This window comes from Squalius cephalus, assembly GCF_949319135.1.
Source record: "Squalius cephalus genome assembly, chromosome: 21".
Taxonomy (NCBI): domain Eukaryota; kingdom Metazoa; phylum Chordata; class Actinopteri; order Cypriniformes; family Leuciscidae; genus Squalius; species Squalius cephalus.
The window spans coordinates 32,061,976-32,085,746 of NC_137142.1; the positions used below are offsets into that span (position 1 = coordinate 32,061,976).

Consider the following 23,771-nt stretch of genomic DNA (forward strand, 5'->3'; position numbering starts at 1 on the left):
GGCGAGTGTCCAGACGTGGCTCTGTTGCGTTTGGCAAGGCAGGTGTGAGGCTTTGCTCTGGAACACACAGTGCGTGTGTGAGTGTGTGTGTAAGAGCAGCTGAGCTGCTGCAAGACTCCTTAAGACGGTTCACTCACGCACACAGAGGCTCTGTGGCCAGACGGAGAGAGAATAATCTGCCTCTCAAAGCCACGGGTTAAGAGTACGTGAGCCCTGCAGAACATACGCTGCGTTCCTGAACAAACTCATCTTGGTGAAGGACTCCATATATGGTTGGATTTATGGTTTATGGATTGGGTTCTGCATCACAGAAGCTTGGCGAGGTCCGGCACGCTCAGCAGACTCAGGGTCCTTTACATGGAAGAACAGAGCATTGCTTTCAAGTTAGAAAACAATAACCTGAAGTTGCATAAATCAGCATTACAGGGAAAAATTCAGTCATTTACTCACCCTTGTGTTGTTCCAAACATGACTTTCGTTCTCAAAAGGAGATACGGTGCACTCTTATTTTCACTATATTAACACTATCAAGCTGCAAAAAGGGCAAATAAGAACCTTAAAATTAATTTTGAAAATGCATTGAGATAAGCAGTTTGGACATTCTGCTTTAAAAGATGAAAAGCTTTCAAATGTCAGTATTTGCATGTAATTGGTCAATGTTCAGCTAACAAAATGTATTATTATTATTATTATTAAAAGTTATTTCACCACTTACTATTTTTATAAACATGAAGAAATGACTACAACATACCTGGTGTTGTGTCCAGTCAGAGGCCAGAATAGCAATGTGTTTTACAAGCATAAAATAATGAGAACAATTCTTCAGAAAACTGGATGAGAACTTTAATAGTTTGTGCCTGGCAAGTGTTCTTTGGCATATGATGAGAAATTAAAATGGCCAGAACGCTTCACTTACAAGTCGACACTTACTAAAAAGACTAAAAAGATCTTAATTCTCACACACCTGTAGAGATGAAATACAGTAGTCAATATTTGTAGTGGATCAAAAAAAGTTAATCAAAGTTGTCCTAAGACAAGAACGGGTATTGTTCAAAATTCATGAATATTCAATGATCCACTTGAAATGTTGACTACTGTAGTTACAGTACTGTTATACGTCTTCATCCCTGACGATGGAGGCGGTAAGTGAAGAAGCAGTGTGTGATTTTCCGCTAGTTTCCCTCAGGCTCGAGCTGCTGGGCTTTAATGAAGCATGTCTCCTCTCTGCTCTCTAATGACCATTAATTAAAACCACTATAATTTCTATTCCCACTCAGTTAAACCACCTCAGCCAAGACAGTGAGTGAGAAACCAGTGTCTGAAAACATTCGAGCCGAGAGCCAGATTATACAGACTTTTGAGCGGTCACCAAAAACTGCCCACTTTAACAGGACGAGAGCGTTTGACTGACATGTAAATCAGCCGAAGACTCGTTTAGATGCAGGTTCATGTGAAGAAGCTGATAGCACAATTATAAACCAGCACGGGGAAATATCAGTTCAGGACAGTTTAGTTCAGGATTGTTAAATAAGGACCAACAACTATGATGAGAAATAACCTGAATTATAATATGCTTTATATAATATGCTTGAACAAAATAAAACAACTTTTATTTGGTATCGTACTTAATGTTATATATGAAGAGTTCAGATGCAAAAGCCTCTAAGTGCCACCTGAAATTTTCCTCTAAAATTAGCATTTTTATCAAGCTCGTATATTTAGGTTCAGTAATTTCACTTTAATGACAATTAATAGGTCATTTTCATTGTGTGAATATAATTTTCACAAGTGAAATAACTGAACATAAACATACAAGCTTATATATATATATATTTAGACCTTATATATAAATTAGACCTGAGCCAGTTTACAGATTTTATTTGATTTGTTTCATTTTTTATTATTACTACAATCATTATCTGGACAGTGACAAAGAAAATATATATTTTTAAAGCCTACATACTGTATGCAGGATTAATTTTCTATTCTAAATGTAATGTATAATGTTATATCAGTTATACATACATGCATACATATATATATATGTGTGTGTGTGTGTGTGTGTGTGTGTGTGTGTGTGTGTGTGTGTGTGTGTGTGTGTGTGTGTGTGTGTGTGTGTGTGTGTGTGTGTGTGTGTGTGTGTGTAATACACACTTTACAGCACTAATCAGATCAGCCCATAACGCTGACTGCAGAATATTTGCAGGTGGTGGTCATGGGCAAATATGAATCCAATCAGAAAAGTGTCAAACCATGGATTGCTTACGTCACTGTGATTTGATTGTTTTGGAGGAAAAACCAGTTATACTTCTGAACGTTTCTCTAAATCAGCAGTTCATCCATCCAAGGGCACTGATGAGTCTGTGGTCAAGCAGTCCGGTTACAGAGTTTTGGACAACTGCATGGAAAAAGGCAAACAGTTACTCCACCCATCTTCTGGAAGGTACAGACCAACAGGCTTACACAGTCAAGAATAGATCCACTTCAAAACGGACCTGAAATATATATTTTGACGTGTGCCATATCACAACCCATCAAGCGTTTCATCATGACAGCTAAGTATGTAGTAAGTGTTCAGTAGAGCAGCACATCTGCTTGTTTTTAGATGTAAAATAAATGCGGGATTTAGGAGGATGTAATGCTTGAAACATTTCTGACATTGCTGAAATGTGTGTTAAATCAGGAAGGGCAGTAAATGTCTCAGTATCTGTGATTTACACACAACGAGGACGCAGCAAACATGCTTTAGGCTCGACCACAAACGTTCAGGAACAAAGACACTGTAGATATAGAGCACATCTACTAACCAGCAGTGAGACGTTATGTCACCGCTTCACGTCCTGCCATCTTGTTCATATTAAACAGTAAACATGCTGTCGTTGATTGACGGATGACTCTTAAAGGGACAGTTCAAAAAAAAAAAAAAAAAAATTATTTGATGATTTGATGATTTATTATTATTTGATTATTTATTATTCACTCTCATGTTCAAAAAGTTTATTTCTTCTGTGGAACACAAAATAATATTGTTTTTGTCCATATAATTTAAGTCAATGGGGTCCAAAACAACATGGGAATGTCACAGTGTCGACAAGAAAAGACATTCTTCTTTTGTGTTCCACAGAAAAAAAGAAAGAAAGAAAGAAAGAAAATAATGTTTGAAACAAAATGAGGGCGAGTAAATCACGACTTATTTTTTATTGAACAACATTGGATCAATATTTTCCGAACCCAAAGCTGGATGCTTTTCTGGCAGTCCATCACATTTACATCAACTTCATTTCAATACCTTACCATGGATCATTATACTTAAGTTTCTCAGAATAAAAAATGCAACTGGAACCAAATTAACCAATATGAGTCTCATAACAACATCTACTGGGAATAAAATAAATAAAAAAAGACAGAGTTGGAAAATGAACCCACAAAACAATAGCAGTTCTTGGAATAATAGGCGATTATAGACTATTAATGAGCACAAGTACTATTTACTAGACGAAGAGCCGAGCCAAAGGCATTTACAGCATCAAATGAGGTGTGAAGAGCTGAGAAACAGACAAGGAGAGCGAAGGAGTCACATCTTTAGCTGAAAAAAATCAGCTTTATGAGAGCGAACAGTAGCACGCTTGTTGCTTTAATCGCATGGACGCATTTATCCATGACAGACGCCAGGTGAGAACACCTCCTGAGGAGAACCACACTGGAACGAGTCTGTGTTACGACACTACCAAAGCAAAGACAAACATATATTGAATCAAATCTGAAGAAAAACAAACGTGGCCCAACCGGATTTTATAATAGTAAATCTTCAAGCATTTTTCTGCTGTCGCGCACGGCCAGGCCAACTCTCCCTGAGACACAGCGGGGTTTCAATGCCAATGCCAAGACTGGGAGAACAACAACCGCATTCATAAAGGTGCAAGAACAAGAGTGCTTCAGATATAAACCCCATTCACTTCACCTGAGGTTCTGAGGACAGTGAGAGAGAACGTTTATTTTCCACAGTTCTGCTTTAAAATGTAGTGAGCTTACCTAGACATCACTGACACAGAAACTTTGTCCTCGAATGTAGTCCTGCCACTATTTCCGTGACTTATCTACATCACCGTGTTATAATGTGCATAATGTCCGTCTGCTAGCTCCTTTGGGGAAGTGGTAAGAACAGTTGGGGAAGTGATTTGTACGGAGTCCTGCACATGACATGTGGACACAGATATATATTTATTAAGGATTCACCCCTCGTTTTAAGTAAATCGTGCGCATGATATAATCATTTGTTCTCTCTTTTACTAAATCGTGCAGAGTGCACACGATATCATACTTTGTTTCCTCGATTTAGTAAATAGTGGGCATGTTGTAATAATGTTTTGATTTAATTAAAACAAGGGATTGAATTATTATATCATGCAAACAATTTGCTTAAAGGGATAGTTGACCCAAAAATTAAAACTCTGTCATCTTTTACTCTTCCTCAAGTTGTTCCATATTATGGATGTTGATCAACTGTTTGGTTACCCATATTCTTCATAATATCTTCTTTTGTGTTCAGCAGAAGAAAGAACTTCATACATGTTTGGAACAACTTGAGAGAGAGTAAATGATGACAGAATTTTCATTTTTGGGTGAACTATCCCTTTAAAACAAGGGAATTAATGAGTAAAATGTGCAGACGTTGTGGGAATTTGTTAATTAGAGGCCACGATATAAATATTTTCTCCTGAATATCATGTGTGGGGCTCCATATGTACGCTATATTGTTTGTGCTTGGGGACAAATAATGTGTTTGAATTAAATTGTAGATTTGGCCAAGTTGAGGAGACTTTTTTTATTTGCTGCGAGTGTAAACAACAATGGACTTCCAATACTGACACCATAGTTACCATAGAAACAATACTGTTTACAGCTGTTACATTTCTGACACATGCTCTAAGCGGTTGACCAATCACAAAAGACTGGGCCAGCTGACCAATCAGAGAAGACTGGGCTTTTTGGAAAGGCGGGCTTTAAAAAGACAGGAACTAAAACAGCGTTTCAGTAAAAATAGGGAGTGACAGGGGGTCAGTGGAAAAATCAAGAAAATTAAATAATTAGGATGATAATAAAAAAATGGTTTATATATTTATTAATATAAATAAATAAATAAATAATACATTTCACTATACATTACTATAGTGAGTAGACGAGCAGATAATGTAACTTAACAAAAACTAATTTTAGATTTATAATATTTTTTTCAGTGGTGTTTATAAAAGACAGGAAACTTTTACATTTTAGGATGGGGGGGTCTGTGTCAACTAAAAGATTGAAAAACCCTATATTAGCAGACCCCAGAAATAAAACTATAAACTTGTAAATGATCATAATATGGGCAGTTGGGCACTATTATATAATACGGCCGCCAGCGGACGTGCAAAAGCATCACGGTTGAAAGCAGATGAACTTTCCTGACAGAGCCAAAGGGAAGGCGGGCGTCCCACAGACCCACAGACCCCAGGCCTAATCCCTCAGAGAAAAGCCCTGCATTTAGGCCCTGGTACACTTAATCCAGGGCCCCTGTTCACAATACACTCCAGATCTTCCTCTGGCCACTGTGCTTCCGCTCAGGGCCCGTCCGGTGCCATGAAAAACACAAAGAGAATGAGAGGTTAGGAAACTACGACATATGGATGGTTTCAACGAATCAAACTTCACGTAAAGCTTCCATGCGATCATCACAGTTGATTGAGCGATATAAAGAATATCTGATAGAGTTGCACCGCTCATCCGGCTGCCAAACTAAACAAGATGCATCCAAAAGAACAAGTCAAAGGCACAAAAATAAAACCACAAAATTAGAAAGTTGACCCCTCCTGCCAGGAGACAGCCCTCATACGAGTCCAGAGAAGAAACACTCGTACTCTTTCTTGTGTCCGTGCCAGCACAAACATGTATAAAGAGCACGTACGTATCACAAACACACACACTGGTGGGCATTGTGAGTGTTTAGATGGAGAGGAAAACAAGCTTCTCTGAACGGACAGATAAAGGAGCGCGGAGGAGAGATAATGTGGACAGGGGACGTGCCTGTGTGTCACGTTTATTCTGATGCACCAACAGCCGAAACATTTCAAATCCATGATTCAACCCAGATCTGACATTTGATTAGATGGGAAGACAAAAATAAATGGTATGAAAGTGACAGAAGGTAATACTATGGTACTCGTCAAGTCTGCATTTATTCGATCAAAAATACTGTAAAAATTGTGAAATATTATTACAATTCAAAATATCTGTTTTCTATGTGAATATATTGTAAAATGTAATTTATTCCTGTGATCAAAGCTGTATTTTCAGCATCATTACTCCAGTCTTCAGTGTCACATGATCCTTCAGAAATCACTCTAATATGATGATTTGATGCTCAAGAAACATTTCTGATTAACAGTTTTGCTGCTTCATATTTTTGTGTAAATTTTGATTAAAAAACAACATTTCTTTGAAACAGAAATCGTTTGTAACATTCTAAATGTATTTACTGTCACTTTTTATCAATTTAATGCACCTACGTTACATAAAATTAATTTATTTTAAAGGGGTGGTTGATTATGATTTCACTTTTCTAACTTTAGTTAGTGTGTAATGTTGCTGTTTGAGCATAAACAACTTCTGCAAAGTTACGACGCTCAAAGTTCAAAGCAAAGGGAGATATTTGCTTTTTAAGAAATCTCTTTTTAAGGACTACAACAAACGGCTGGTAGAGACTACACCACATTCCTCCCGGGTTAGTGACATCACCAACCCTAGAATTTACATAAACCCCACCCCTTGAACACAATTTATAGATTATCAAGACAGAATATGCTAATCAATGACTAGAAGATAACTACACATAAGCTACATAAATTCATCAACTAACCATTCAGAAATGTCCTGTTGCTTCTACATGTTGTCACTTCTTCTTGAGTCTCTCATCATTGTCTGACTTCGGTTTGAACATAAAAGGCTAAAAGTTTTAGAAATTTCCAGTGCATGTCTGTGTGAGGTAAAATGACACAAGTTCTTGAAGCTCCGCCCCCTGTGCCGGGAGCAGCAGCTCATTTGCATTTAAAGGAACAGACACAAAACGGTGCGTTTTTGCTCACCCTCAAAAAGTGACAATTTTAACATGCTATATAAAAATATCTGTGGGGTATTATGAGCTAAAACTTCACACACACACTCTGGGGACATCAAAGACTTATTTTACATCTTGTGAAAAGGGTATTATACCACCTCTTTAAAAATATAATAAAATAAAATAAGACCCAAAACTTTATACAGTGGTTCACTAGTGCTGTTTGAGTGCCACATTTATATCGCCTAGTATTTTATGCAAAATGCTAGTATTTTATTTGAGTAGAAATGCAAAGAATATCATGGTCTTAGCATCATAATATAGTTTTTATATAAAACTTTAACCAAGACCGTTCAAATAACAGAAAGCTAACTTCACCATGCTCAAGTCATCTAAATAATCTGATTCATTGAACCCAATGGCAGTGGATTGAGTGGGATGACGGCAGAAGGTTACATTACATCCTCTCATCTCATTCCATGTTTACCGTTTTCCTTTTCTTCGCTTCCCTTTGGTTCATGTGGCCTATCCGTGCGGAAACCCAGCGGTTAATTCCATGAAACTTGAAGAGAGTCTGAGAGCAGAGAAAAATCTTCACCAGTGCCACAAAGCAACCAGTGTTTCGGTCCTGTGGTCGGCGCTCGGTGGTACCAAACTTCTTCAAATTAAACTGTGCACTATGAGCTCAGTAGAGGGGATTTACCAAAGTTTGTGTGTTTGAACATGCTTTAAACAATATCAGAGAGTTTACTTCTACTGAAATAAGCTAGATTAAGCGGAATGCAGCATCGGAGTGGATTACAGTGGATGGAAACGATCTTGGATGTGTCCCGAAACCTGCAAAATTATCCCTTTGCAAGCAATATACAGAGGAATGAAGGCACGTCTGAATCCAATGTCTGCATGAGATACTCTTATTACTTCATGTGGTTCAGTTTAGATGCCAGCGTAGATATATCCTTCACCATCCATCCACAATCCTGCAGAAACAAAGGCTTCTACTGTAAAGGAGCAAATGAAATAAGTCAATTTTAACTGGTAGAAAAAATCTAAACGAATTGAAATTGAATGGTGAAATGGTAAGCAGTTAATGAGATAATGTGACTGTGAGAGGCTGATAGGATTTAATGAGGACGCTAAAGCAGGACTTGATGATTTAGGACAAACTAAATCATTTTGCCAGTCATCTCAAATAGCTTGTGGCTCACAGCCCTGTTAAACATATCATAGCCAAATCTTCTATAATGGTAAAGTGATGCCTGGTGTTTTTACAGTCCGCTGGCAGAGTCCGCATTCACAGCACAGAAACACTAACACAGTGTGGCAGCGCCAACAGAGAACCGAGAGACTAGAAGAGAAAGAGAAAACACAGTTATGTATGGCATGGTATAATATGGTATGGTATAGTTATGCATGTAGACGACAGATACACACTGCATAGAAAAACGGCACTTGCTTCAATGATGAGACTTCCAGATTTAAAGGTGTACAGGATAGTACCAGTCTACCTGGAAACAAAGTCATGTTTACGACAAACACTTGACTAAATGTAATTAGTCATTGTGTGATAAACTAAATGTTGACCTGTAGAACTAAACTACCATTCAAAAGTATGGGGTAAGATTTTTTTTTTAAAGGAAATTAATACTTTTATTCAGAAGGGGTGCATTAAATTGATTGCAGTAAAGTCATTTAAAATGTTACAAATTATTTCTTTGTAACTTTCATTGTTTTACTGTATGTTGCTTTACATAATTTTTTTTTTTTTTTAAACTTTCCATTCATCAAAGAATACTGAAATGATAAAATGCATCACGGTTTTCCACAAGAATGTGAAGCAGCACAACTGTTTTCAACATTGATAATAATCATAAATATTTCTTGAGCATCAAATCATCATATTTGAATGATTTCTGAAGGATCATGTGACTCTGAAGACTGGAGTAATGATGCTGAAAATTCAGCTTTGATCAAAGGTTTTTTTTTTTAAATACACAATTTTTACTGTTTTTGATTAAATAAATGGAGCTTTGGTGAGAAAGAGACCATAAAAATCTGTGAAATTACCAATACTTATATATTTATAAGTATTATATTATATTTTATTATATTATTATATTTTTTTGGCTTGACAGAAATGTACACCACTCATGTAAAGACACCGCACAAACCTATTATGGCAGTGTAAACTGATAAACCCATCTTTTAAAAACCGCATGTGAAAAAAAAAGAAGAGGAACTGTGATTGGTCACTTTACATGTCAGTCAAACAATCTATTTCTGTGTAAGTGGGCTGTTCTTGAACAGAAAAGGCTGAGATAATCTCAACTTTTGACTATCGACTAAGAGTTATATTCATGTGTCTATTCAAAGACAGAATGAATTGCATCAGATGTCAGGTGACTCCTGCTGAAGTCTCGTGACTCATTTAGCATGTTTCCTCGATCTACAGCTGGCTCTCGCTCCTGGTTCAACACCAAGGCCAGCCACCCTTCTCAACAGAGCCCGTTCTGCAGACAAAACACACCGTCCCCGGCCAGACGCGCGTGAGTCAGCTCTGCATCAGCACTCACACGTTAGTCTTTAGATCTGACTGAAGCACAGGAACGAGGACTGGAGTTTGGCCCAGACAGCTGCAGAGGAGACGTTATAAGGCTTGAATACAACAATAAAAAAATGGTGCTGAGTCCCACAAATTTCAACAAATCGAGACCAAACCAGTTGTTATTATATAATTTTTTTTATTTCACTTGAAACAAAACAATAATATTAAAATAAAAGCACTCGAGTTACTTCAACTGAAAGACAAAGTGAGAAAAGAAAAATCTGTTCCACAGGATAATGAATCGATTCAACTATCCAGCAAAGCCAATAACAAGTTGTCTGCTGTATAACCTACATTGTGTCATAGCACCTGCTTTGAATGGTATTAGTTGCTTTAGAAGAATATAAATATCTGGAACATTAAACACTTTGGGAAAGCAGTGATTATGTCACAAAAGGCCAAATGTTTCAGGGCAACCGCAGTCTAGAAATACCACCCAGACATGACAATTAGGGTCGCACATCAATTCTCGTTATATATAGCTAGTTAAGATGTGATTGGTGAGTTGTAAATGAGTAATATCTGGGATACATTGTGAGACAACATATGTGCCAGGTCGTTGCGTGTTGCATGTGTGCGAGTGGGATTATTGCAAAGCGCTGCTGGCGAGATAATACAAAAGTAGAGTTCAAAGAGATTACGAAAGACAGGGTGAGCGAAGCAATCCACTGCAGTACAAAAAAAGAAAGCAAACAGTACACACAGATGGGGAAAATACTTCAGGGGGAGGAAAATGACAAAAACAAGAAGAACAGCAGACAAATATACAATCAGAGAGACAATAAACAGACAAGCGTACAAACACTTACATGTTTGGAAAGACAGACAGATGCTTGTAAGGTTTAAAGGGGCTCTAAGCTCTGTAGAGGAGAATTCTCTCTACACACGACTGGCCCACCAGACTAGCGTATTGCTCCACTTCTTTCTCGTCGTTCGAACCCTTCCGCTTACGGGCGTAGGCCGCGTAGGGCATCACTGTCCTCCTGTGGAGCACTAACGCCCGGCCCAGATCCTTCAGCGCAAGAGCATCCCCTACAGAAGGACACAGAAAGAGGAGAAAAGTTAGACAAATCCTGAGAAACTAAAGAGCTGCAGGATCATTACAAATGAGCAACTACCCAAAACACCCTTACAACCATGTAGCATCACACAGGTAAGCAACCGCAACATGCACATTTTCACTTTTGCCTAAAAATATTGGCTAGGTAGTAGGGCTGCACGATTTGGGGAAAATGTCATATTGCGATAATTGAGGTCAATATTGCGATATAATCAACAAATGGTTTCATGAGTCAACTTGCTTGGTTCTCAAGGAAAATAAATGCACACACAGATTAGTGATGCTCGATGGTGTTTTATGCCCCCAATGGCTCCTTAGAGGCAGCTAACCCTACCCTCAACCTTAAACCTACCCATCCCTTCGCTGCCTGGAAGGCGACGTTGGGGGCATAAAACACCAAAGACCATTAGTGATAATCTGCCTAAAGAAAAAAGTTATTTAGTCAAGAGCAGTGTTTTTCTCTGTTCCCTTTGTTCTTTGATTAACTTTAGCGACAGATATAATTAGTGGCTACTGTGTACTGTCCCTTTAAGACCAGCCGCTGCTGACAGAGACGCGGATCTCACACGCGCCTCATTCTCTCACGAGTCACAACTCTTCACGTTCATCATAAGACTACTCTTATGTTATGAAGATACTCGACAAAAAGACATTTTGGCATAATTGTGTGTGTTATTGTTCGTTCAAGCTCGAAAGAGAGCTGTATTCTGGCATGCTGTTTTGTGCGCACGCACGATATTAGCGTGAGTCTCTCTGTGTGTCACAGTCAGGACATTCACAGGCAGGGCATTCTTTTTTGTCTTATCGCGCATGAATGGTTTAAAAGCATTTGCATGAATAAGAGCGGGATCATGTAACACTAGCCAAAGGATGCCAAAAATGAACAGATGCTGCGTTAATTGCGTTAACAGCGCTAATTTGTTTATTTAATATAAAATCGCAGCATTTTGCGTCATATAATCGCGTAGGCTTGACATCGCGATTGCGATATGATTAATCGTGCAGCACTACTAGGTAGGCAGCTCACCAAGACACAAAGCTACTTCAATTTTACATTCATGACTGAAACAACATGTGGTTAAGTCACTGGGTGGAGGGATAAACATCAGTGCACAAGGTCTTAATTCAACCTCAAAGGTTCAAATGAGGGTCAGGTGCAGATTCCAACTAACAATTACCCAGGTATGATGATGAAAAATTATCTCTCCACCCTTAGGCAACAACACCAGGTCAGCCAGGGTTAGTACAGCTTGACCTCAATCGTCACAAACATAGAAGCATAATCGTTCCAGAACCAGCGGCTCAGAGCACAGAAGAGCAGCCAGAGACGTGTAACAATGACTCCTTCAGTGAAGGAACAGCTTGGTCGGTTCTCATTTGTTTATAGGACTTCACTCCACTCCGGCAAGCCAAAATTCAGACACACATTGCGTATTCAGTCAAGAAGCCAACACCTTCCCCCATGAGCTGTTAAAACAAGAATTGCTGCAAAAAAAGAATGCAGTCATTTGTAGAAGCCTGAAAATGGCCCTCCAAGGCAGCGGGAGGTTAAAAAGGGGAGAATAAACTTTCTAGGCCAGGCTGACTAACCCAATTGAAGAATTACAACGTCAACTCAACGTCATTTTTAACTGAAAAAGCAAAGTTTTGAATATTGCAATCATAGAGACAAAGATATACAAATATATACAATACATATTAATTATGAATGAGAGAAAGTGCAACGCGCAATATGTGCGGAGTAAGCCCCGCCTTCTAAATAAAAGAGCCAATCGGCGATTGATAAAGTCATTGTGTCACTGCAGCTTGCGTTAGAAGCTCCGCTGGTGCGCATTAGCTGGTCTAGTCTGAAAAATAAGCTTTTTTTAATGCCATGTGAGCATAAGAAACAAAATGTATGAGACAGTTATTTTCAGACTTAATTGGTGAATACAAATATGAAAAGTTTGGTGAACAGCTTTGGAGAATTTGATGTTTCCCCACTCAAAGAGATAGGAGCTGTACTTGCATGACTGAAAGAGCTGCCCGAGATGTTTCAGAGATGACCGCTGAGTGAAATGACTTGCCTTAAAGGGACTTTGATATGTGTACATAGATACCACATTTGACCGCTTCAGACATGTCAACGAGTCCGCCATCTTGGAGTGATCAACATTTCAGTCACTCGGGAGCGTGCACTCGGAGTAAAAATCAATGAGTTTTCCAAGATGCCACAACATTGTTCCAATCCATTCCAATATGGCGGACAGCTTTCATATAGCGGCCCATAGAGATAGCCGCTAATGAGGCATCTATGTGTATATATCTGGTAGTGCCATACATTTATATAAAGGCAGAAAGTGCTGAGAAAATAACAGAATATTGCAAATGTGCTTTGCCATAACAAAAAGTGACAGAAATATACAAACTATAGGCCACTAGCCTTAAACAGAGCTGGAGAAACAGAAGAGAAAATAAACACAAGGATATGCAAAACTTCAGGCCAACAGTGACAGATGAGTAACAATAGATTGCTCTAGCGATTCTTCTTAGTGAAAGTTATGATTGTTATTAACAGATCTGACACCAGCTCATGGCTCTCGCTCTGTGAAGCGCCTCATCTGGAAGCCAGCTGACTGAGATTTCATGGGGGATGCTGGGTAATGTAAATTAGTCCTCATCATTTCACACACATAGGGGGTTTAATTTACACCGTTTCCCTGTAATATATCCAGTAGAACCCATCCGCCACACAGGCACTGTTCAAACTTGGCCTGAGTTTTGTGGGAGATTGAGGGGTATGAGAAAAGAGAAGTGAAAGAGAAATGAAATATAAAACTTGAGCACAACTACAGTGCCCACATTGTTCTCACATGCTGATAAAAAAAAAAGAGAGAACGCTGATGAAAAGACCTGCATATGTTGTGTTATTGATGCTGGTGTTCTTCCAGATCATTTGTCCAGCACCAGAGCAACACTAACCAACATAAACCAGCCTGAAATAGTAGTAAATTCCACATTGGCAAAGATCTTCTTTTAAGCAGTGAAGTTGGAGGAAAAAAAACAAAAACAAAAAAACAAGATGGATTAGAAGCACTCTTACTTTTGGTGTACAATGGTCCCAGAAAGTAATTGAACACTTAAAGGGATAGTTCACTTTGAAATTAAATTTTGGTATGTTTTAGATTACCTCAAGGGCATCCAAGATGTAGATATTGGGGATAGATATTGATGGCCTAAGACACGAAACGAGCGGTTTGTGTGAGAAAACGAACAGTGGCTGTGTACAAGAGGTAAAAACTATATAAATACTGTTCGTTTTCTCACACAAACCGCTCGTTTCGTGTCTTAGGCCATCAATGTGTACTTACGATGGGGAATTGTTTAATTTGGACGATGGGGAATTGTTTTAATTTGGACTCTGTGCATGCTCTTTGAGATAGTGACCACAGACCTGCATTATATGACTGACAGACAAGAACGGTTTGACCTAAAAATATCAAAATTGAAACTACTGCGGAAAAAAAGACACCTACATCTTGGATGCCCTTGAGGTAAGCTAAAACATACCAAAATTTAATTTCAAAGTGAACTATCCCTTTAAAAAACACCTAAAAAAATTCATCTGCAAACAAAACATGTCTCAATCACAAAGAGTCAGAATATTTGCATTATGTAACGATACATCTATCGTTTCCTTGAAAAATCTTTGTGCATCTTTCTTTCAAATAAATGAAATAATATATTAATATATAATATTTTGTTGTCTGATGCAATGAAATTCAGACCTTTTTAAATGTCAAAATGCATGTTGAGGTCTCTGTAGCTGAAGAGGCCTTGCAAATGTATGAATATCTATATGTTCTGTATCTGATTTGTCCTGATCCTGGTCTGCAATGGAGAAATTTGCTAGTTACTCCAGACTGTAAATGATAGCTGTGTGCAGACAGATAAAGCAGGATAAATCGAGTGCAAAGAAGACAGACAGTAAAAGAGTGCGCAAGAGGAAAAAAAAATGGAGAGAGGAAAAAGAGAGGTAGCTGGCAGTCCATCATACTACATCCAATAAATTATGATAAATGAAGAGCAGACGAGACCCGTGAACAGCAAGTTCTGGACGTTCTCTCATAACCGTATGAAGTCCCTGCCTACACCCCCAAACCAAACACTGAGAGCTTTATTATTTCCACTCAAAAAGAAGAAAAAACATTCCCTGGAAAACCCCTTCAGGCGCTCAATACTCGGGTTCTGTCCCAGTAAGGTACTGCAACTACCCCGTTAGAGGAAAATGAAAGCTTACTTTATGCTTTTATACAGCATATCTTTATTTATTCATCCACTGGCACTTTTTTTTTGCTTGCAAACTGTAGCTCCTTGAATAAAATAAGCTTTTAAGTTTAAAATTCAAGTGCAAGTCAAAATTCTAAATCAGCACAAATGTGATACCTTGAATACAGAACTAAGGGCTGTGGTACTCCAGGGTAAAAGGGTTGCGTAATACATTAGCATTTTAAAGAGACAACCCAAGTGAATGTGTCTAAAATGCGGTAGAATGTATGCTCAGCATGGTATTATGCATCTCAAGTGGGCATACTTTACTAAAGAAAAAAATTCAGAGGTACCCTGTGGGTGAGGTCATCTATACTAAATGGGATCTAGTGTAACCCCTCAGGTCCTACTGGCCCCGCTCTGTGCAGGCCTCGAACCCGGGTCACTGGCATAGGAGGCGCGCGCTAATAAGGTCGCAGTCGCTAGTGCGCCTCTTGAGATCAGGGGAGTGAGGTTTACCTGCATAGCTCTCACTAGCTGGGCTCCGTTACACTAGCTATGAATCTACAGCAAAATAATCTGTATTTAACACAATTTTATGAGATTAAGTATTGGAATATATTGTTGTCTTCACTGGCTGCATACAAAAACAAACATACAGCATGACAAGAGTAGTCTGATTCACGAACAAATGACTCACTGTGCGATTGTTTCAATGAATCACAAATTAAACGTTATCAATTTGAAACGGTATGACCAATAAACGTTTTTTAATGAATTTATATGTAAACATCGTGGTTCTGTACATTTTTTGACATTTAGCAAAGACAAAAGACTCATTTAAAGGAAAGTAAAAGAAAAAGAAAACGGTGTCGAGATATCAAACAGCAATAAACATTTCAGAATGAAAGCTTTTAGCTGCTCAATTAAGCACAACAATAACACTGTACAGAGCCGTCACGACAGTTGGGCTCTTTTCAGTCAATCCAAACATCCGCTCTGTATATAAACACTCCTTCCCCCGACCCATTCTTACTCCATTCATCCATCCTTTGACTCGATTAACACTCCTGTCAAGCGGCATCAGACTTTCTCAATCAGCCGCACCGGAGGTTCACCGACACGCTGCTTTAGGGCCAGATCTATCCCGGGGTCAGAGGTCAAAGGTGATAGATCGGACTTTCTCTGGAATGAGAGTCGGGCTGACACCCCGGCACGCTCCTCGAAGGGAAAGAGGAGGAGGTCTGGAGCAACTGCAGAAGTTTCCTACAGAACTATGTTTAATTCAACTTTTCTGTGCGTATGTACTATATCTTTAACTATACATTATGATATAAATATCCACTCAATCAGTGAGTAACATTAATCCAGTAACAGCTCTGACAGATTCAGCAAATAATTTGTTGGACTAATTCAAACTGATGGCTTTGTGTGTTGGCAGCGAATACAACACAGTAAAAAATTATTTGTTTTTTTCCTCATCACATTTAATTCAGAACTCAAACTCACATATCACACGATTTAGTTTATTTTGCAATGGCGCCGTAGATTTAGCCTAGACTATCAGTCCTTAAGATCAAATCTGAAAAACAAATCTGTTGAATGTAGCAGTGTAAACAAGCCAAAATTTTCACAACAATTTTGTGGCACTCATCTCGCACTGTAAATATAATTCTTCTAAAATGACCTGAATCCTGTCAGTCAGGAGAAGCTCATGAGGTCAGTTTGGTACTCTGTCACTGGATGTTGCCAGAAAAACACAATCCAGTCCCCACAGCCAGATTGACCTCATCAGGATTGAAGAGTTCAACAGTATGAGAGTAAACGTGCTCCACAAGCACCTCATTAAAATGAGCTTCCTCCTCTGGATTGATCATTCATTGCCATGACTCTGTAGTGTCTGGCAGAATGTTTTTGTTTCAACTCTGAACTCACACACCTAATTTAATCAATCAATAAAGGTCTGTTAGTTCAGTACAAATATACATTATGTCAGATAGGTCACCAGGACTAGAATCACATATAACTACAACGAGAAGAACTAGTCTGAACCGCAAACCATGTGGTTTTTTGGGGGGGTTAGATTCATACTGCTTTGTGTAGATGACAATGAAAAATTCAACTAACAATTGACCGGAAAATGCTAATTTATTTAAAATCTTAAAAAAAAAAAAAAAAAAAAAAAGGAGAAGAATAGAACTGCCAGAATTCCATAACTACTAGAACTGCCGCAAGCGGTCATTTTAACCGCTATATTCCAAACTCTATATCTTTAATGATAAATACCCAATTGAGAGATTAATGCATTTATTGTATTAATATGTCTTTAAAAAACAAAACAACACCAAACTGTACATTTAAACAAGTTTAATTATACATTTATAAATAAATAATATCCGTAGATGTCCTGAACAAAATGACAGAGTAGCCCATATTTGTTTACACAGTTCGATCGCGTCCGCGTCCGCGCCCGCCGACACACACACACACACACACACACACACACACACACACACACACACACACACACACACACACCATATTCCAGTATTGCAATCTTGACATTGCAGCCTGTTCATTATAGCCACAATAAAATATAATAATAAAATAGTCAACCTAACATAAAAATTCCACTGCTCTGTTTGTAGCCTAGCCTACAATTCGTACCATTTTGCGCATGTGAAGAGGATGATTTTTTCCGTCGATATTGGAACGTGAGTGAAGTACAAAGCCTATAATAAAGAAATAGTTTACCATCCAAATACATCGCAAATGTTGAAACATTCTAATTAGAAAGTTACGTGAGCCTAACGCCGCTTACTTTCACTTTCGCTTAACGCATTTCATTTTGGCTTGTTTATAGTTATTTTTTCATTCTTGTTCTGTTCTGAATATCATTACATTTAAATGATTTGTTGTTGAATATGTTTAGTGTATTTTTAACCACATTTTATTGTTGTGTATATTGGTAAAGCCTATAATAATACCGCGAAATTCCGTGCGGTCAATATGACCGTCTATGGCCGAAATAGGTAAATATGTTCATTTGTTTTTTTGCCTTATGTGTAATTTATATGAAAAACATTTTAAATGAAAATACAGACACTTTTAGGAAAAGTCAGGTACCAGCAGGATTGTATTTATTTTTTCAACAAAGTTATTGCAGATATAAAATTCAAAACGGTCAAAATGACCGCCATGGCCGTTCTAGTGTTAAAACAAATCTTTTTAAATAAAGTCATTTAAAATCATTGTAATTGTTATGAGACACGAGAAACAATGTTTAGTGCCAATGACATCAAACTTGGCGTTTCACATCTTGATGTGGCCAAGTTTGAAAATGCTCATGCACAAATGACATTTAAATACAAAATAAAATATTATTTAATTACTCTCACATCATCATCTAAACCTGTTTCCACAAAAGAAAGTAAATGTGACTTCACTGTGAAAGATTACTTTTTTGTGTGTTGCCTTTGGCTTGCTTAGTTGGGGACATTTAATATTCAACAATATTATTGATCTGCCTTACTTAAGGTGGACCATGACACAATTTTCTTCCAGAAACAAACTTTGTTGTATTATTTTCATGCTATCACTGTGAAGCTGCTTTGATACAATCTGTATTGTAAAAAGCACTATATAAATAAAGGTGACTTGAATTGACTTGACTTGGAACATACAAAAAGATATTGTGAAGATGTTAGGAACCAAGCAACACTGGAACCCAATGACTTCCATTGTATGTCCAAAAAAAAAAAAAAACATTTACTAAAATATCTTCTTTTATGTTCTACAGAAGAATGTCAATATATACTCTCAGAAAAAAAGGTACAAAAGCTGTCACTGTGGCGGTACCTTTTCAAAAGGTACACCTTTGTACCTAAAGAGTGCATTTAAGTCCCTCAAAGGTACATATTGGTACCAAACGTGTACATATTAGCACCTAAATGGTACATATTAGAACCATTTTGAAGGGTGCTGTCCCAGTGACAGCTTTTGTACCTTTTTTTCTGAGAGTGTAGGTTTGAAACAACATGAGGGTGAGAATTCGTCCATCATTTTCTCTCTTAAACAGGGTGAGCTTAACCTTAGCTTAGGACAATTTCATAGTTCCGAATAAACTATTAATAAAAAGCATCATATTTCTCTCAGTTTTCGAAAGAGGGCATGTAGTTTATAACGCAGACATTTCTACATTAGTTTCCTAATGTGGCTCCAATGTGGTTTCGCTAGAATCTAAACATCGACCTTGTAACCAACCGTCAGACCGCTGGCCTTGAGCTCTGCTGAGAAACAGGCCTGAAATAGTTGGTTTGTCAGGCCAAGAACAACAGGTCATGTAGGACTGGAGGCACCACAAGAACGGTTTAAAAACACTGGGGGAAATGAAGGCCCGTGTCTGGTTGCCAGTCAGCACGGAGGTAGGTCAAACAAGACCAAGGGCCTCCCAAGCTCTGCAATCAAAACCAGTACGAAATGTGTGGGAAGCTATAAGGACTGCAATGAGGTCATTCTTATTGGCATCATTCACTCAAAAAAAAAAAGAAAAAAAAAAGATATTAAAATATTAAGATATTCCGATATTAAAATAATTTTCCTTAACTACTGTATATAATTTATAGACTTGACTTATATAACTGTTGCATTTTTGATTTAGAAAACGGTCATCCTAACGTGTGTCCTAACCAGGCAAATGGTCAAAATAGACTAATCACCTTTCGAAAGTAACTTGACACTTCAAATAAAGACTATATCAATTACATTGTTACACCAGTAGGTGGCGACAAGTGACTTAATGTTTTTGACATTCAATCATTCACTCAAGAGATTCATTCAAAAATGCTGATTAATCCAGTGACGAAACAAGTGAAGTCTTTATAGGCGAGTCATTGAATCATTCATTCAAACTGACTCTTAATTGATTAATATTTTTAAAACGACTGACGCAACCAACATTTTTTCAAAACCTCTGGTAAATTACATGTTATTTTGTTTAGTTGTCCATTCAGAATCGTGATCTCAATAAAAAAAAAAATAAAAAAAAAGTTATTCTCAATTTATCAAGAATTGTGCCACTCTACTTAGTACTAAATTTCCTGTCCAAACGGAAACGGTATCACTCACTTCCATGACAATTCCATGAGGATCATAGAGTTCTTACACCCTCTTCATCAGCGGCTTCAGAGACGAGTTCAAACGCCACACATTGCTGTGAGGATCTGCTGACCGTGAACGTAATCTCTCCTTGACCCTTACCTCAACCCTCACTCCATTTAAACATCCAAACGCTCAGCTATAACTTAAATATTTACACACAAGAGAAGTACAGGCACACTTGCACTTGCCCCAGTGTGTTTACAGGGCCGACAGGGTCAAATGTGAAGACAAATGAACCTGATGAAGGGAAGTGTGTTTACAGCCATGATCAGACGGGTGAGATCAATTTCTGAAAGAACTGCTATTGTTCCTTATAGGGAAAAATTCACCCATAAATGAAAAATTATGTTGCTCATGTAGTTCCAAACCCAGATTATTATTTTTTTTTAATGTTTATGAATGTTCACATTTGTCAAAATGACCAGTGACTGCGGAGCAACATTAAGTATGAAAAACTTGTTAAAAGTAATTAATTTTTATTTATTTTTTTAAATAAATTAATACTTATTTGTTGCATGCTTGGTGAATATTTAGTATTAAATTGATCCAAACTTACAGTCATTTTAAATTGTAACAAACAAAAGTATTTTTCAAATAAAAGCTGTTTTTTTTAATAACTTTCTTTTAAATAATCCAGAAACATTTCATCACAACTTCTACAAAAATATTAAGCAGCTCGATCGTTTTCCACATTGATAATAATAGGAAACATTTCCTGAGCAGCAAATTGGAAACTTTCAGCTTTGCCACCACAGTCAGGTATAAATTAGATTTTTCAATAAAACTTTAAATTGTAATAACTGTTTTTACTGTATTTTTGATCAAATAAATGCAGCCCTGGTGAAAATAAGAGATTTCTTTCACATTAAAAAAATCTTACTGACCACAAACTTGAACAGTAGTGTATATGTTTTGTTTTTTTTATTACTATTTTTTGTTTTGTTTTGTAGAAATAACACCATACAGGTTTGGAATGATATGAGGGTGAGTAAATAATGACAGGATTATCATTTTTGGGTGAAGAGGGACGTCTGACATTAAAAACACATGAGGGTATGGCTGGATAAAGATCACGACGAGAAGGAAAAATAAATGCACTGTTGTCTGTCCGGGGTGGACGTGTCTGTGGCATCCTAAAAGCAATCCTTCCTTTATCTGCCTGTATCACCCAGCATTAAATATGAATTCACAATGTTGACAGAATAACAGATACGCCTCTATAAACCATGTTCTTTAAATAGTGAGAAACTATCTGTGTGATCTTTGCGCAGAGACTCACGTCAGCACACCTCTGCTGTGGGCTCCAGTGGCACATCCTGATTTAACTGGGCAATATAAACAACGGAGACTCTCAAATTACAGAAGTACATCAGCAATGTGTTCTCTGTGCTACAAGTGAGACACACTTTTCAATTTAATAACACTGTCAAAAACAAGTTTAGATTAAATTTTCGCCCAACATTTCCTGGTAGTGGAAAAGGAATTCTGCGGAACGAGTTATGCTTATGCTGATAGGTGAATAATCAAATTAGGCAAAATATTTATCAAACAAACAATTTACACAAAGAAGTTCTGTGGGCAAAGATTCCATAGGATTGAAGAAGGCATACTATATACGTCATAAATGTTCTTACTTAAGACCAGAAATGTGTATTAAGGCAGTAAATAGGTTATGTAGACGATTCATCTGTGCAGTTTGTTCAAAGTAAAAAAACATATCTTGTTTTTAGATATGTCTCAATTTCTCCAACCACTTGACTCCATTCTGGTATGTACTGTAACGCCCACTTTTCACAATCAAAACAATTTAATTAAGCACAAGAAACAGTAAAAACTAAATGAACTACAAGTGATAATACTGATTTCAACTGATAACTGATTTTGAAAACCTTTTGATGGTTTTGTAAACAAATACAAATCCTTCCTATGTTCGAATTTCTGTATTAAACAATATTTTAAATGGATGTTTGGAGCGGACAGCGAAGGAAACACCATACAAAAATGTCCAGTATATGTTCCTCTTTCAATATAGTCTAAAAAGCATCCCAGGATGCATTTCATGAAGTTGGTTGATGAATGCCAGTAAATGTGCAGTTCAAATATGAGACAGATTGCATTATTTTGGCTTCCATTGGTGTTATTTCATGGTGTTCAAGACTTTACTATTATTCTAAAATGAGAAAAACAGTACTAATAAACACTGAGGTGTGTCTAAACATTTTACTGCTAGTGTACATAAAAGTTGGGCAAAGAGAAACAAAAAACGAAAAAGCAGAGAAAAATAAGAAGAGTTCTTTTGTTCATCAGCGCCTCACCCTCCCTCTTTGGCCCAAGCATGGCGTCTACTTGTCGGTACTGACATTATTATTATTATTATCATCGTCATCAACCCCAGAGTTCTGGGCCGAGACCACAGCACTGACCCGCTTGACTGCCGCAACAGAATCCTGGATGTTCTCCATGCCTGGATCCAGTCCTGTTATTTCAACACACAAAACGCAGGACCAATGCACCCCTCCTTTAGTTCACAGAACTGAAATCTATAAACACACTTGACGGTTTACAAATTGAGCTCCAAAGCAATGGCATCCAAGGAGCGAATGGCTACCGTAATTAAGCTGACACAAATGACGTTTATTGTGCAATTACAGACATGGGAACTGCTGTTACATATTGATTTTACAGTTGGCCCCTACAGACTCCACCGATCTGTCAAACTGATTAGCAAGTCTGATAGTAAAGTGTCATGACGTGGTCAAATGGACTGGTTCCCGAACCCACTTGTGGTGATGGATCTCCATCAGAGCTCGCTCGATCTGACCCAGAGTCCAGTAACCTGATGCAATTTTGACACTAAACAGACAGCATTTGATAAGCGCAGTCAGCTGTGTTAGGGAAAGGTTGGCTGGACCTAAAACTTTGTCAGGTCTTGTCAGATTGGCTCTGGAAAAGGGAAGAACTGCCAATGTGTTTTGAGAGTTTAGAGGTTCAACTACAGGATCTTTTTGAACTTGTGCGACAGAACAGGTGACAGTGACAGAACCTCACAATATGCCAAAAACCTGGCAGGGTGAAAATAATAGGAATTGTATTTTGCTTACAGAAATAAAGCCTATTTTAGACTTAAAATAGGATATAAATATCATTCAAATTATATATAAATTAATGATATATTACTAAAAATAGGATATAAATATCATTAATATTATATATACACATTAATGACATATTACTATATATATATATATATATATATATATATAAAAATTATATATAGCCTAAATGATGTATGTATGTGTGTATGTATATATATATATATATATATATATATATATATACACATACATACATCATTTAGGCTATATATAATTTATATATATATATAATTTATATATATATATATATATATAAATATATATATATATATATAATTTATATATATATATATATATATATATATATATATATATATATATATATATATATATATATATATATATATATATATATATATATATATATATATATATATATATAGCCTAAATGATATATAGCCTATAGCCTTTTAAAAACTAATTTTTTAAAATTAAGGACAGTTCTTATTA

The 23,771-nt window shown here is 37.2% G+C and overlaps 1 protein-coding gene across 5 annotated transcripts in view; it reads right to left on the minus strand.

Annotated features, from left to right (window-relative positions):
- Positions 1-9,840: 9,840 nt before the first annotated feature.
- The window catches only part of ate1 (arginyltransferase 1), an 82,343-nt gene continuing 68,412 nt past the window's right edge, over positions 9,841-23,771 (minus strand). For all 5 annotated transcript variants that reach the window (XM_079854615.1, XM_079854614.1, XM_079854616.1 and 2 more), the window contains one exon: positions 9,841-10,730. In XM_079854615.1, coding sequence (XP_079710741.1) covers positions 10,552-10,730 — 179 coding nt within the window. In that variant the 3' untranslated portion in view covers positions 9,841-10,551. The remainder of the gene's footprint in view (positions 10,731-23,771) is intronic.